At 43.5% G+C, this 15,071-nt stretch overlaps 1 protein-coding gene across 5 annotated transcripts; it reads right to left on the reverse strand.

Annotated features, from left to right (window-relative positions):
- Positions 1 to 35: 35 nt before the first annotated feature.
- septin6 (septin 6) lies at positions 36 to 15,067 on the reverse strand. Of its 5 annotated transcripts, none has more exons than XR_009932062.1 (11): positions 14,922 to 15,052; positions 13,307 to 13,421; positions 11,639 to 11,834; positions 10,351 to 10,537; positions 8,720 to 8,881; positions 7,828 to 7,924; positions 6,758 to 6,926; positions 6,067 to 6,199; positions 5,753 to 5,943; positions 4,822 to 4,879; positions 36 to 3,364 (listed from the first exon to the last, which is right to left on the reverse strand). XR_009932062.1 is itself a non-coding variant. In XM_062477033.1 (11 exons), exons 1-10 carry the CDS (start codon positions 14,997 to 14,999, stop codon positions 4,447 to 4,449), a joined length of 1,332 nt encoding a protein of 443 aa, XP_062333017.1. In that variant the 5' UTR covers positions 15,000 to 15,052; the 3' UTR covers positions 36 to 3,364; positions 4,411 to 4,446. The 5 variants fall into 5 exon arrangements, 4 of the variants coding, with proteins under 4 accessions (XP_062333017.1, XP_062333014.1, XP_062333016.1 ...); XM_062477033.1 differs by lacking the exon at positions 4,822 to 4,879 and adding an exon at positions 4,411 to 4,450; XM_062477030.1 differs by lacking the exon at positions 4,822 to 4,879 and having other exon boundaries at positions 36 to 1,912; positions 14,922 to 15,067.
- Positions 15,068 to 15,071: the final 4 nt, after the last annotated feature.

Genomic DNA, 15,071 nt, shown 5'->3' on the forward strand with positions numbered 1-15,071 from the left:
TTTCTTACACCACAATGTTACTTTACACAGAGGAGTCACGTCCAAATATCATATTTCATAAACAACAGGTCTCCACTTCAATACACAAAATATATCCTTATAAATTATACAAATGCATGAGTATCTTTCTGTTTTTCCACATCTGGAATTAAACTCCATCTCATTATAATATTTGGCAATATGGGTGCTAAAATTTGTGGATAGAGCAAAAGTATGCATACTTGGAAAGAACACACAAGATAAGCACCGGTCAAACAAAAGGAGTATTTAAGAAAGAGTGCAAAACAGATCTGTAATGGATGAAAACAACAATGGAGGGAAAAGTCAAGTTCACATGATAAAAACTAAATAAATCATATAAGACATGCATATTACAGAATTGGCTGCTGAGAATTAATGCACAATGTGTAAGGAGCATTAAATGTGACCTACATGGTATTTAATCATGGGAAACGTTTGTCTTTTGTCACCAAGTATCTTCAAGACATCCAGAAATCCAGCAAGGCATAATAAAAAAATGAGAAGGAATACATAGGCTATGTGTTATCTTAATTTGGATAGCAATGATGGTACAAAGTAGATAACTTTGGACAGAATTTCCTAAGAAATATTTAACAGTAAATGTGTTTAACTTTAACAACACAAGTATGTCTTTGGGCCTAGTATTTGTTAAATCTTTGAGGGAAAACTACCTTTTTGAAGAGTATGAAGAATTTATGAAACAGTGCCCTTGTCTCTGGTGGCAAATTGACAACTATGATTGTCCCAAAAATTTATGTAATGCAAAATTATTGAGGAACCCTTGGCAGTAGCCAAATGGTTCATGAACATATATTAATTAGCCGTGATTATCTTCTACAAAAATTTTAAGCACATGCATAGACACAGCTTTGTTCATATTCACCACGGCCGTAAATGTATTTGTACAGGCCTACTACTTGCTGAAGTGTACAGTTATTTGGTGGCAAAACATGAATAAAAAAAATTAAATACCATGTGAAGCCCACATAAGGCCATATTCAATAAAGCAGATGAGATGGAAGTTAAAAAAGGTTGATGCAGTGAGAAAGACAGGAAGAGGTCTTAGTTCTAGAGAGGAATGGGTGCTTAGTTCTTGTTGAAGCTGCAATCCCCTCTTCAGACAGGTGGCCAAGACAGATTAAAAGAAGCTAAAGAGAAAGAGAGAGAAACAGATACAGTAAGTGCAGGTTAGAAGTCATACGTAAGCAGCCAGCAAGATCATTTTACCAGTGGAAAGATACAATATTAAGACTTTGGATAGTTCAGTCGGAAAGCGGTAGTATTTTGCCTCACGCATACATGGAAGTATTTTGCCAACATTACTATCAGGGAAGGCTTACACGTATGTACTGAGGTAAGACTGTAGCACACACCGCTTTGATAAATGCCTACATTTATGTTCTTGATACAAAATTTGATTAATTTTAAATAATAACATGTATATTGGTTAACTGCAAATGGAACAATGCCCTGACATTGGAAACACATTGGTGTTTGTTGTCAGTTAGTCAATACTACAACAGAGCATAAACGTGATAGTGAACAACAATGATCAACAAGTGTATTTAAAAAAGCAAATATCAATGGTCATATTGGTCAAATCATCACAACAAAAATGCCACATAATAAATTAGCATGATTTTAGTCACAAGCACAAACAAATAAGCAAGTAGCCCATTTAGTCTCACAGCAAGTATAGAAAGGTTAGAGCAGCAGTGAAATACATATATTCTTTGGTTAATACATATTATGCAGAGAACATGATATTTAGAAAACATAGTAGGGTGGGGTCCACATAGCCTCAGCATTGGGGTACTCGTTGTACCCATAAAGCCTGGTCCCTTAGCAAAGCTTGGGGCGGAGGACCTACTCAGTGCAGAGCCAGGGATTACTGCAAAGGAAAGTGAATACACACAGAGCAATGAGCAGATAATACAACACATCTTAAATACTCCCTACCACTACATGGAGCTTAGCTAGGACAACCGTTTCCCCAACTGAGACAGGGAAACCCGAGAGGTTAGGATGAGAAGCTGCACACAGCTACACCCGGTGTGAGAATGTGTCAGACCAAAAAGAGGAAGACCATGCCTCTGTGTGAGTTACACATTTTTATCATTGAAGAAAAATGAAGCAATTACCTTAGGACTCCTCAAACTCAAATGTCTTGTAGTGGGGTACACTGGGGTTTTTGAGCATGGATACACTTACATGCTTAAAGTGGTTCCGGAGATCCTTTTATGGACAAAACATATACTATCTAAGCATAGGTGAGACTCAAATCCAGTCAACCATTTTGGTCTAGTGACTGAGATCTTTCAGCATTTAATCTGTGCACAACAGCCACACACTGAGATTGACACCTGAATTATTTCTCCTATACACCCACTCTACTCTAAAAGAACTGTGTTACATTGTTCCATTATAATATAAAATAATAGTTTTCACAGTTAAAACATTTAAAATGTGCCCTTTATTACCTTCGGAAATAAAGTTTCTTTAAAACACTGATACAAATGCAATACTGATTCCCATGTGATTGATATTTGGTTAGATGGCTTCAAATGTGCTTTAGTGCATAGGAAAGAAAGTCACAGTTGCACTGACAATATATAAAATCATATTTGTGAACATTTCCAAACGTGAAGGCTAAAACAAGTAAGCAGATATGGCGTAACAATCCATGATTCAAGTATGGCAGGAGAAGATGAGAGTATTAAGCTAATGTTTGCACATGCACCATGCTAGAGTGAAACAACATTAGCAATGGAATAATACCACTCTGTTCCAGGGTGGAGTATTCTGTAAATGTATATCCTCATACATGATGATTTTTTCATTACATAGTTCTTTCTCTTTAAAATAATTGTCTAGAACATAATTAAATCTTTGAAAGGACATAAGTGAGTAGTGTGACAGTCTGAGTAACTACGTAGGCAAACACACTCTACTGACTTAGTCATACTACAGTTTGTGTTTAATCTCTGCATCTAAAAACTCCTGCCAGTGACAACAGCATGTTAATGTTAAACGCACACTCAATCATGCTTAACAGCTACACAGATTCTTTAATTTTTTTAAAGGATAAGATACTTTCCATAAAAAAGCTGAATAATGGCTTGCGCAACACCATACAAAAAACAAGCATCTTTAGCACAAAAAAGGATGCTTCCGAGTCAAGGATTCCATTCACAGTAATGGCTTGATTCTTCCACAGAGCAGGGGGCATATGTGAGGTTGGAATGGGGAAAGGGTGAGGGCAGGGCAGAGGCACTGCAGGGAGGATGGGGTGAAAACTCATTCACAGCTGGTTGAGGGTGCACTTTTCTACAGGAATCCTGAACTGGAAACGAGAGAGAAGGACCGTTATTGCTTTCTACGGGTTAACATCAACGCTAGACATTCAGTAATATCAGAAACACAATCACATCTGGGTTAGTAGCAAATGACATGTTGAAGAGAACATGTATTTAGAGTAAGGCGTAAACAGACATGTATCCCTGAAGGGGATACATTAACTTTTCTGAGAACTAGTTTATCAGCTATACAAGGGGTTTAGACTTTTATCAACCCAATTGTGGTTTCAACAGTTGACGTGGTTGTCTCACACTGCTCATTTCCTGACAACATGGCCCTGTGTCGGCACTGCTGAGAAAGCAGGCTGTTTTCATCACTTTGAACAGAGACAAGCTGGACTGAGGAGTGAGAGTTTACACAAGCTGTGAGACATATGTCTTCCTTTCCCCTCATTCTTCCCCCCATGGGTAAATCTGCAGGAAAAACATGCTGCAGCTCTCAGTGGACTTGCTATTGTATCTACATTGGCAATGTTTCTGTGTCCTTGTAAACAAGGATGGGCCCTGAGGCTGTACGAGCCTAAACTCTGCCTATTTCGACTCTGCAGTCTCTGCTCAAGTCTGAATGGCTCTCTGTGTTCTGGTTGGGCAGGGCAGGAGATGGCAGGGGAGGAACACAAAAAGTAGATTGTTGTGGAGTCCGGGGGCATGAGGGGCAGAAAATATTATGGGGGCTAATGAACTGGCTGATACAGAGGCCAACCCCAGGACATGATCTACAGCTACGCCAGTATGCTGCCCTCCAGCCAAGCTGTGGGGGGATATACTGGCCTTAATAATGGATGCTAACAGCATAAATGCTCTATGTGGAACGTAATCGGGGGGGGGGGGGGGGGGAGGGGGGGGGGGGAGACAAAACGCAATTGCTTTAAAAGTTAAACTACCTTTTAAAAGGCAAAACTAACTGATATTACTTAATGGTTGTTAGCTTGAATGGTTTTAAATGAACATACATTGACATGGGTGTTCTCTCATGTACTTGTGTGCATTTGTTGTTGGTAACTATGGGAGTAGCTCAGTGAACAAGCCTTACCAGCATAGCGTGTCTCATGCAGCATGCAGGGAGTAGTTAACTGGAAGACATGGATGCAACAATATTGACACATACATTCATACATACACATGCACATGCCCCCATGTCACAACTATTATCACAGAACAAACATGCAATAATCATGTATTTTGGTTACTGAGGAAACTGAAGACCCCGTCTTTGGATTCAATGATCTAAATGAGACCACACCCCCTCTAATCACCTAGGAAGTCCTGTTTGCCTCAGTTACCCATAGACATGTGGTGAATGGACAGACAAAAGGACCCTGTGTTTGAAGGAACACAGTTGCCTGGTGGATAATCAAGAAGAGCATTGGAGACAGCGGGGAAAAATGACAAAACTGTCTAGGAAATAACCAAGAAAGAAAGAAAAAAAGAAAGAATTAAGAACCTTCTCAGTGCAAGTGTCTTCTTCCTTTCTAACGGGCGGGTGACAGGGGTCACATCAGCTTGAATACACAATCAGGAGTCAATACCATCATGATGGGGTAAACACTGTTAACATACTGTAAAACTGATGCCGTCTATTCTGACACCATTATTTTTCACTTGGCCGTTGACAATGACCCGTACCACAAGGCCAGATAGAGTCCCTAGTGGTATTTATGATTCAGATACTTGTGGGACTACATAAACAAGTTCATATCATTAGCTTCTCTAGAATGTACTATTAATTTTGTCGAAGTGTTTTCTTCCTGAGGAGGCTGTAACTCAGTGCCATGTCTCCTTTATGGAAAGTTCTATTCCACAGCTGTAAATGGAGAATGATCCCCTGCTAGTAAGTCTTCAAGATCAACATCCATCCTTGCTCCAGTTCTACATAATCTGAGTCAGCTACGGTTGATCAGTGGTTATCTATTAGAGGCAAAGCCAGGGCTCAGTGATAACATGAGTGGGACAAATCAAAACTGTGCTCACAGTTCAAGGAATGCGTCAACACTAGGCATTTGAACGTTTAAGGAGACTGAGCGTGTTGATTTGAGTGTGTGCCAGGCTTCATATCTTAATAAGTGCAACATCACACAGTGTGGTCAATTAAAGTGGTCAATACAATGACACATTGTGGAGGAAAAAACACATTGTGACACATCCCCAAAATATTCATAAGGCATCAGCACAGTTAATTACACATATTACAATGTGTAACATTACAATATTACAATGCTCAGCAAAACAAAGAATCTCAGAAGGAATTGTTTATAATGTTAGACTTGGCTCCTTGTCGTTCTGGGTTGTAGGGTCGAAGCTGCTCCATGTGCATCCTCAAAAGCCCTGAAACCAACACCTGCCGCTGTGAAGACGCAAACAGAGAGGCTACTTACTTTTTCCTCTCCTTGTCCCGCTTGAGTGTGGTGGAGCCCCCTGCTTGCTGGGCTTGGTTTAGCAGGAGCTCAGCAGCAGTCTTTTTCTGCTTGAACATGTTGAGCTCGTCGTCCAGGGACTTCTTCTTGTCCTCCAGCTTCTTCTTCTCATCCTGGTGGAGCTTCTTCAGGCGGTCGAACTTATCGTGCAGCTGTGTGAGCGTGGGGGTGAGGCAAGAGGGAAGACATGTTTCATAAGTTCTCAGAATCTCACACGGAGCCCCAAGTTTACTTAGCACTGATGTCTGTCATGCCAGCTCCACACAGGCGCACACCTCTTTCTCTGCCTCTTTGAGCTCAGCCTCCTTCTCCTTGACTCTCTGGACGAACATCTGCCTCATCTCCTCCTCCTTCTTCTGCAGCTCGCCCATGAACTCGTTCCTCTTGGCCTCGTATGTCTCCTGCAGACTGGGGTCCAAACAGGGAGGAAGATGGGAGACAGCGGGTTAGAAAAATTAACCAGTACAAATTAAAAGGAACGAATGTTGTAAAGGTAGTCATAGTACTGTACTCATTTAGCAGACGCTTTTACACACGCTACGTCCAGTGCAGGGGAGGATTTTAACCTGCCACCACTTAATCTAAGGTCAAGTGCTCTAACCATAGATATACCTTCCCTAAATATATATATATATATATATATATATATATTTTAAGTATATTTACATTTACATTTAGTCATTTAGCAGACGCTCTTATCCAGAGCGACTTACAGTAAGTACATGGACATTCCCCCCGAGGCAAGTAGGGTGAACTGCCTTGCCCAAGGACACAACGTCATTTGGCACGGCCGGGAATCGAACTGGCAACCTTCAGATTACTAGCCTGATTCCCTAACCACTCAGCCACCTGACACCCTATATGTATATGACACTAAAGGTCTATGGGGAGAAGGAAAATATGGAAAGTGGTGGGAAGATAAGTTCAAACAGCCATAGGCGAGTAGGTAGGGGGCGGAGGTCATACCTGAAGGGCTTGCTGTCGGGGTCTGTGTCCTTGAAGCCCATCTCCTCCAGCTTGCAGCGTCTGTAGAGCTCGTAGTGGCGCGTGTGTGTCTGCTCCCTCAGGTCCTCCATGTTCACCCTGATCAGCATCTCCCGCAGCTTCACAAAGTCGCAGTGGTTCTCGTTCTCCACTGCCCACGACAACACAGTGACCTGCGTCAGAGCCAAGCTACTTTCCTACTCCATGCTCTCCAATAACTGACAAGGGCCACGGGTGACCCCTGATTCAGTATTGATTGAAGCAACGATTGTGACTGAACAGAAACACTATTTACACAATTGATCAAAGGCATTGCTGATCCAGTCAAACCACCACTGGCTACTATGTTTGTAAGCATGCACATGTACACACAATAGTTCAGAGACCCATAGATGTTCAGTGGCCCTTGGTATGTCATGTGCACACACGCCCACAGGAAGTAGTCCATGGTGCACAATGTCAGAGACAGCCCTAGGCAAACTCCATTGTATTTGTGTTGGGCAGAGCAGAGCTATTGCTTGTTCATAGACAACTCTCCCACACACACACACATTCACAAAGCCACTACACAGTGAATGTGATAAGAGCAGATGGGATATGGGAAATGTGGGGGCAGTATCATGTCATCTTAAACTCTCCCCATCTGTCACATGCAAACCATTTTATTTGTCTAATGCTACCGTCTGTTAATGACTGTCCCTCTATTAGTTTTTTGATCGATAAAAATGATTTCCTGTTTCGCCTTGGCCAGCTCAAAACAAATCAATGTTATCCTTGTCTGTGACATGCCTGTCCTTTTCCATCTCTTTACCATGTCAGCTGACAGCTGCTGTGGCTCCAACATACATCTATGGAGGAGCAGCCAGCAGTGTTAAACAGACACACATTAATGAAGTTACATAAGCTGCTACGGCTGAGCTCTAACTGCGTGCTTCGGTCGGGGAGAGAAATGAGTGGGAGGAGAGGAAATGGCGGCAGAGCGGGAAGATCCCCCCCCCCCCCCCCCCGTGACCCTGTCTCATTTCCTGTGTGGGGCGTGACCCCCGGCTTACCCTGCACCGTCCCCCAGGGGTACTGTCGCGCCTTCACCATCTTGTTGCCGATCTTCACCTCTTCGGTGCTGCCTACCACGGCGAAGGGCAAATGAGCCTGCGGAGGAGCACAGACATCGGAGACGAACGGTGTCAGTGTGCCATCGACACCTGGGTCCCCTCCGCTAGTCACCCCATCTGAGTGTCTTTCTCTCACGTCACACTAACACCACGCTGGCACACAGTATGCAATCTGCCTTCTGTGACAACGCGTGATATCAGCCTGTTAGCACACATTTTAATTTAGCTTCATAGGGACTTATTTTACACTGGAACGTTTCTCTGGGGATTGTAACAGCCAGGCGTGGACAGTTAATCACATATAAACTGTGGACAGGGTCATGGTAGACGGGTATGACATTAATTCTGGGTGATTTTTAGAGAGTGCTCTGTGATGTGATATGGCCAGAGGCCCTGCCAGAGGTTAGGGTCAGTGGCCTTTTGTTGGAGCAGTGGCGTTATTTACGAATGTTATCAACTGAATCCTTCACAGGCAATGGCCGCCATCACGCCTCGCGGCCCGCTCGGTTCGTTTGTCAGCGGCTACAGGCTCTTTCCCACACTGAGAGCTTCCTGCAGCGAGGGCTGGCTGATTGTACGGGGACGCTCTGCTCCCCTCCCAGTGTGCTAAGGTTTCCTCCCAACATGAGTGGACACAGACGGCACTGCCCTAGTGCTGCTTGTTGTTTCAGGGATCTGGGAATGGACTCTGCACTGACACTGTGACACAAGTGATGGAGCTAAGCCTTCCAAGTCCTCACAATAGTACTTATTTGTACTATAACATCTACAGGATGCCCCATAATGGCATCTCACTACTTTTCTGAAAGGTACCACACAGGTTTTAGCTTACGTTCATGGTGGAGTTGATCTCTGCCACCGTCTCGTCGTCCGTAGGGAACTGGTAGATCTGGACTCCGTTGCTGACCAGCTCACTGGTGATCTTGATTTTGAACTTGGTCAGCTCACTCTTGGAGATGGCATCTGACTTGGCAATGATGGGAATGATGTTGACCTATAAATGGTTCGTTTTTAAGATGAGTGACAGCGGCAAGACTCCGAAACAATGCCCACAGATACAGATACTGTATATAGGCAGCGTAGGAAAGGACAAGCACATCTCCCTTTTCACAAAGGCTAAGGAACTAGAACAAAAGATACAAAATCTGACCTAGTTTTCAAACGGATAATGTGGTCTGAATGGTCAACCCTTACCATTCAGACCATGCACCCCCTGTACCCCCCACCCCACACTGCCTCCCCCAGCCCTGTCAGGTTCAGCCCAGCTGACTCTGCCTCTGGGTTGTGAGAGCATCTCCTGTGCAGCCAGGCCATTACATCACAGCTAAGCCTGCTAAGACAACTGGGGAACATCTGGACAAGACAGGATATAAATAGACCCTGGAATCTCCCCCACCCCCTTTTCACTGAGAATCCTCGATTTGAAGGAAGGAAATAATCTGGGGTTTGAAGATTCAATATTAGTATCCAGTTTTAGAAATGATGAAAATGGTGGTCGTCTCTTTATATTCTACCAGAGCTATCTCTCTTCGACAGTCCTCTCTCTAGCTCCGGGGATGTTTGTGAATAAGGCACTTACAACATAATCAGAGCGCAGAGATAAAAATAGTAAGGACACGGTAGTGTAGCACTGCCAGAGAGAGGAGGCGGTGGACGTCCTCCTTATACTCCATATTCTAAAGAGCTCTCCAAACACAGGATGAACGATCCCATGGAATGAGAGCTCAGTGAATGGCGGCCATTTCAGAAGAACACAAGCTCCAAACAACTACGTCTGCTGCAAACAAAACACAGCTAGAGGGGGGTTGAGAGGGTTGGTGCGTGAATGAAGGTTAGAGACTTGTTAAACTACATTTGAGAAACATCTACCCATCTCTGAGGGATAATTAAGTCAAGAGACATGCAAACACGCACATCACCGTCGCATCACTGTGGTCCTATCTCCTACGCCCCTCAAGCCTGAAGACCTTCTCTAGCAGCCCTCTGAAGATGAGTCAGGATGCTAGGCGGATGCTCGGGGCTGTGTGGATGTGTACACAAGAGAGGTTCTGCTCTGGATCACACTGCAGTGAGAGACTGCTGGGTGGGCACAGCTGCTCTGGCAAACAGTAAACGAGGCCCTTTGTTCCAACGCCAGGAGTTCTATGCAAATAAGGCCATTCAGGAAGGGACCTCGGAAAAAAACAAGTCAACCGTTACTGAGACGGCATGCAGGACCTAAGATCGGTGTTTCACGGCTGACCTACACCAACGCCATAACTGTCCTGGAGCCCATCTGCGATCAGACAAATGGCACCGAGGACCAGTTTATGACCCATGACTGAATCCTAACAAACAGCAATGAAGCCTTACAAATGAAACAGAAGACGACTCTTCAACACGTAGAGGGCTTGGGTGGGAGAGGTGCCTGCACGTCGGTCCAGAGCCAAATGAGCAGCCTTCCAATGGATGGCTGTGTCTCACCTTGCTGTCCAGTTTCTTCATGGTGACCAGGTCCAGGGATTTGAGGGAGTGTCCAGTGGGGGCGATGAAGTAGAGGCAGGCGTGGATGCGTGTGTCGTGGTAGCTGTGTAGCGTCCGCTTAATCTTCAGCTCCTCCTGCAGATAGGCCTCAAACTGGGCATCGATGAACTCCACAATGGACTTGTAGCTGTGGGGAGCACATGGGATGGTTCAAGACAGAAACAACGGGTCTGACAACTGTCCCCATGGGATTGACTCATCTGATCCCTTTGCAGGCTTTTATTTACCCATATTTTGAGCCGAAAGGGCTGCTTTGTGTGTGAACAGGATCTCCTTAGCTAGTGATTAAGGCCAGTTTGTTCTTAAACCCTGGTGAGAGGGTGAGTGAGTGTCTGTATAACTAAGCTGCAGTTCCCAATAAGGAATCGGCTAAATTGTTCAAAACTGGTGTCTCTCGTTAGCAGAGAATCACAAGTCTGAACTTGGGAGGGATCTGGGAAGGCATGGATCAGCGTGCAGGAGAAACATCAAAGAAATACCACCGCCGGCCAAGACAGGAAAGATGCTCTGCACCACCGGATGCTGATTTGGGTCACAGATCCCCCCCCCCCCTTCAAATACAGTTACTGTTTGAGGAGTTGCCAGGGGGCTGCTCACATGGCTGTCCCAGGGCTGGGTCTGTCTGTCTGTCTGTCTTGCTGCAGCTTGCGCTCAGATTCTACTCATCCACTATTAGATTCAACACTGATGTGAAGTCCGTCTCTGAACCTGGAGCTGTGACCTACAAGCCAGTTACAGTTCATGAAACTAGCACAGCCACGCCCTCAGGCCCACTAGAGGAACGACAGGCCTGGGACTGAGGTTGGAACTGGAACTCACATGACACCATCTTCTGTCTGATCTCCCATGATGAGGGGGAGGGGGGGATCAGATGACAGCAGACAATGTGACATCATCTGTTCACTATTTAACTTCAATTGTGAGAGAAATGACAGAATAGACTGTTTAAATGAAAGAAGGATCACTTGACTGAGCTTGCCCAGTAAAAGCTGTATTAAAAGTCATACCCACTAAAGTATAATAAAAAATGTGATACACTCTCTTATTATCACACTAATACTCAATAAAAACAGGTATTAGTTTTCATGCAATGACTAAATGACAGTTGGATGAAACCCAGGTGCTCATGGCTTAGGTTATCAGTGACAAGCTCATGCTGCCCTGGCTGGATGGGAAGACAACCATGGCTAAACAAACAAAAAGCTTTGCACAAGTTCTCATCTCTCACCTGTCCTCTTTGTTGATCTGGTCTCCAAAGCCCACAGTGTTGACCATGGTGAGTTTGAGACGCACGTTGCTCTCCTGGAGCTCGTAGGTGTTGGACTTGAGCTGGACTCCAGGCTGGTTGTGCTGTGTCGGCTCACCCTCGAACTTGGTGTTGAACAAGGTGTCCATGAGAGTAGACTTCCCCAGACCCGTCTCCCCTAGGACACAAATATGTCATATGTTTAGCATTGCAGCTTTGCTATGGCTTTCACTAAACAAATAATGCCTGCTATACTTTTGTATTTCAAAGTCATTCTTTGTTAACAGGGGGTTTTGAGCACAGAATGAACATTTTTCATTTGTTCATTGCTGCTAAAACAAATGCAGTTTTTGTCTCTTCATTTCAAACAAAGAGGCTGCAGATTTCTGTACGCCACCAGAATGTAAATTTTACGATCACTCCCTAATTGTCACTTCCTCTTACATTTTTCTTTATGAGCCTCTCGCTTGAGGTCTCCTGAGCTTTTGTTAAGCAAGAATTTGCTTTATAAGGAGACAAAAAAAGATAAACTGAAGAAATTGGTAATAACCTAAATCCTCTTCAAGGGCGAGTAGATTAAATGTGACATGCTGCAGCTGCACAGGACCTCAAACATCGGAAATGTGATTGTGTCAGCAGCGAGGTATTCTTAACACACACTAACGTTGATTTCTGGAGCAGACCACGAGAGAAAGGGCGGCAGAGAACTGACTCACTGATGGTCTGATGTATTCTGACAAACTCATGCTGTTCGAGGCTGTCAGCTGACAGTGCCGTTCCTCTCCCTGTGAGGAAACCTATTTATGTTCCTCAGGGCTCCATCTACACATACAGCACACCAACAGGGCTTTGCGCTCACTCAGTGTTCTCAATTCTAAGCCTTTCACTTTTGAGTGCATACTAAACAGTGGTGAGTAATGGGACAACTCGATGCCAGTTTTCTCTCCTCCCATTTCCTGTGCCCCGAGTCCACCTCAGGTTATTGTGAAGAGGTTTCCGTGGACTCTCGTCCTCAAAAATCTTGGCAGAGTAGGAGCATCTCATTTGAAAGAACTCCAGACCCAAACTGGGTCCACCAAGGGAAGAAGAGAATCAACTAGGAAACCAATCATAAATATAGCTGCAAGCAGCAATGGGGTGGCCAAGCAGGTCAGCTAAATGACTAAATGTAAACTGAGATGTTCCGTAGTTTATATTTTTGGTCCCTGAAGGACAGTGATGAAGAACATTGAACCTTCCTAATACAGTTGAACGAGACTAGATTTCTTTCCTATGAGTTATCACCACTGTCTTTGATCACCATAAAGACAGTTACTCACACTTAATAAAACTATTGAAAACAAAAACCTAACCCATAAATAATTTACAGCCAACACATCATTCAACTATATTGCGATAGTTTGAGGCCTGCAAAAGCCTGTGTTGTGATGTTCCATTTCAGTTTTTTTCAGTATTTCACATCTGAACCCAGAACATCTTTCAACAGATGAATATGCACATCCCATACTAACTTAGTTTGACCAGTTAGATATTCATGTAAGTCAAACAGTCAGATAATTTGCTTTACAAGTAGTGTAAAAGCCTGACATGCATTGAGGCAAATAAGTCTCATTTTGCCTTGAGTTGGAAAAGAAAATGTATGACACTCACCGACGCAGAGGATGTTGAAGCAAAAGCCATGGTTGACAGACTTGTTGACCAGCTGGTCAGGCATGCTGTCAAAGCCAACATGGCCGGCAAGAGGTACAGCCCGAGCACCTTCTCCCTGCAGTTAAAACATCCATCTGTTTTAGGACATCTGAATCGCAGTATAATTATCCATAAGGTGGACAGTATATTGTGATCTATGAATTTAATAGAACACAACAGCAACATTCTTTTCAATACATACTACAGGTGCTCTGTGATTCACTTCCTGTTTCCTGTAGCACATTTGCGAACAGCCGAAACCACAAAGTACATATATGGACAGCGACAGTACATTTTGAGAAACTATACAAGAAAACACGTATGTGGGTGAGTAAACACAGTAAATACAACCAGCCGTGATGAAAAACAACACAAAGCTGCCTAAACCCTGGTATATTGCCAATGAACAATATTCCACTGTGTGTGTGCGTGTGTGTGTGTGTATGTGTAGGTGTGTGTGTTAGAAGTAAGGAAGTGCACATCATTGTGCATCCTCTACTCTACATACAGGATGGCGAGGTGCAGAAAAGCAAGCAAGGAATTTAGATTACATGCCAAAAGAGCACCACAAAGTCATGCTTACCCATACATTACATAGCCTATATATCAAAACGTAAAATAGTTTGCGGATTTAACAAACTGTTAAATACCTTCAGTAAAAGCTAAATCCTTCAATATTTTGACAAGGCCTAGTTAGATTTTGGTTTAAACAGCTGAGAGGCTACTAAGAACAGCAGAGGGCAGTTCTTAACTTGACAAACACTCCTCGGCTGGCCTACATATGCAGCATTCCAAAACCGAATGCTTAGACTACTTGGAACACTATCTAGAATTATTATATAGCTAGGCTCGTGATTGGTGGTCATTCATTGCTCCACTGAGTGAAATTATTTACCAAAAGTAGGTTCGCTGTCTTCCATTGTGTAAATTCGGAATTGTAATTGTCGAATGTTGTATTAGCCTAGATTAAATAACCTACACTATAACGAGATGGTTAGCCCATTTCCACGCTAAAAATATTTCACTATGATTAGACAACGCCCGAGTCAAATAACGGTACTGACTTGACCTGAAACAATGCGATCAAAAGGAATCGAACAAGAGAACAGTTACAACTGAAACGTTGATTATGTTTTCACATACCGTTAATGAGTGTGGCCTATTTATTGGTCAGTGATGGTAGTATGAAACTGAATGTATATAAATCCAATCCTGAATTTAGCTATTTAGCTATAGGCCCATCATAAGTTTATTATCTGATGGGAATAAAGCATCGCGCACGCGGACGACTGTAGACCATCAAACGTTGTTACCCAGTCAAGACTAGGATATCATAATCTAATATAAGATATTTATCGGATATATTCTGTGATAAATATGGTGCAATGGTATATATACTAGAAATGTGATATAGCATGAAGGCTAAAGGATCTGAAATAATTTAGTTTCACCTCGTCCACATTTGTTCTATAGCACACTAGAAGTATTTACGCTGTTTATGTCCAATGATTTTCAAGTAATTGCAGCAAATAAAACAGTAAGGCATCTTTAACTGTGGAAGCTATAGGCTACTCACCGCTTGCCTGGCTATTTCAGTGGCCGCCATGGTACTTTCAGTAGACCCTATGCCAGCCCAGGAAGCCGCACATAACATTCGACAGAGATGGCCTCACACACGAAAGAATGTACCACTTCGTAGATCATATTCTGGAAATCAAAAATGACT

This window comes from Osmerus eperlanus, chromosome 13, assembly GCF_963692335.1.
Source record: "Osmerus eperlanus chromosome 13, fOsmEpe2.1, whole genome shotgun sequence".
Classification (NCBI taxonomy): domain Eukaryota; kingdom Metazoa; phylum Chordata; class Actinopteri; order Osmeriformes; family Osmeridae; genus Osmerus; species Osmerus eperlanus.

Bases quoted from the DNA above. Each gene is read 5' to 3' on its own strand.
- septin6 (XM_062477030.1), bottom strand. From the start codon at position 14,999: ATGTTATGTGCGGCTTCCTGGGCTGGCATAGGGTCTACTGAAAGTACC. The intron at 8,882-10,350 runs GTGAGACACAGC...AACCATTTATAG, and splicing joins TGAAGAAACTGGACAGCAAG to GTCAACATCATTCCCATCAT. The intron at 7,925-8,719 runs GTAAGCTAAAAC...GCTCCTCCGCAG, and splicing joins AGATCAACTCCACCATGAAC to GCTCATTTGCCCTTCGCCGT.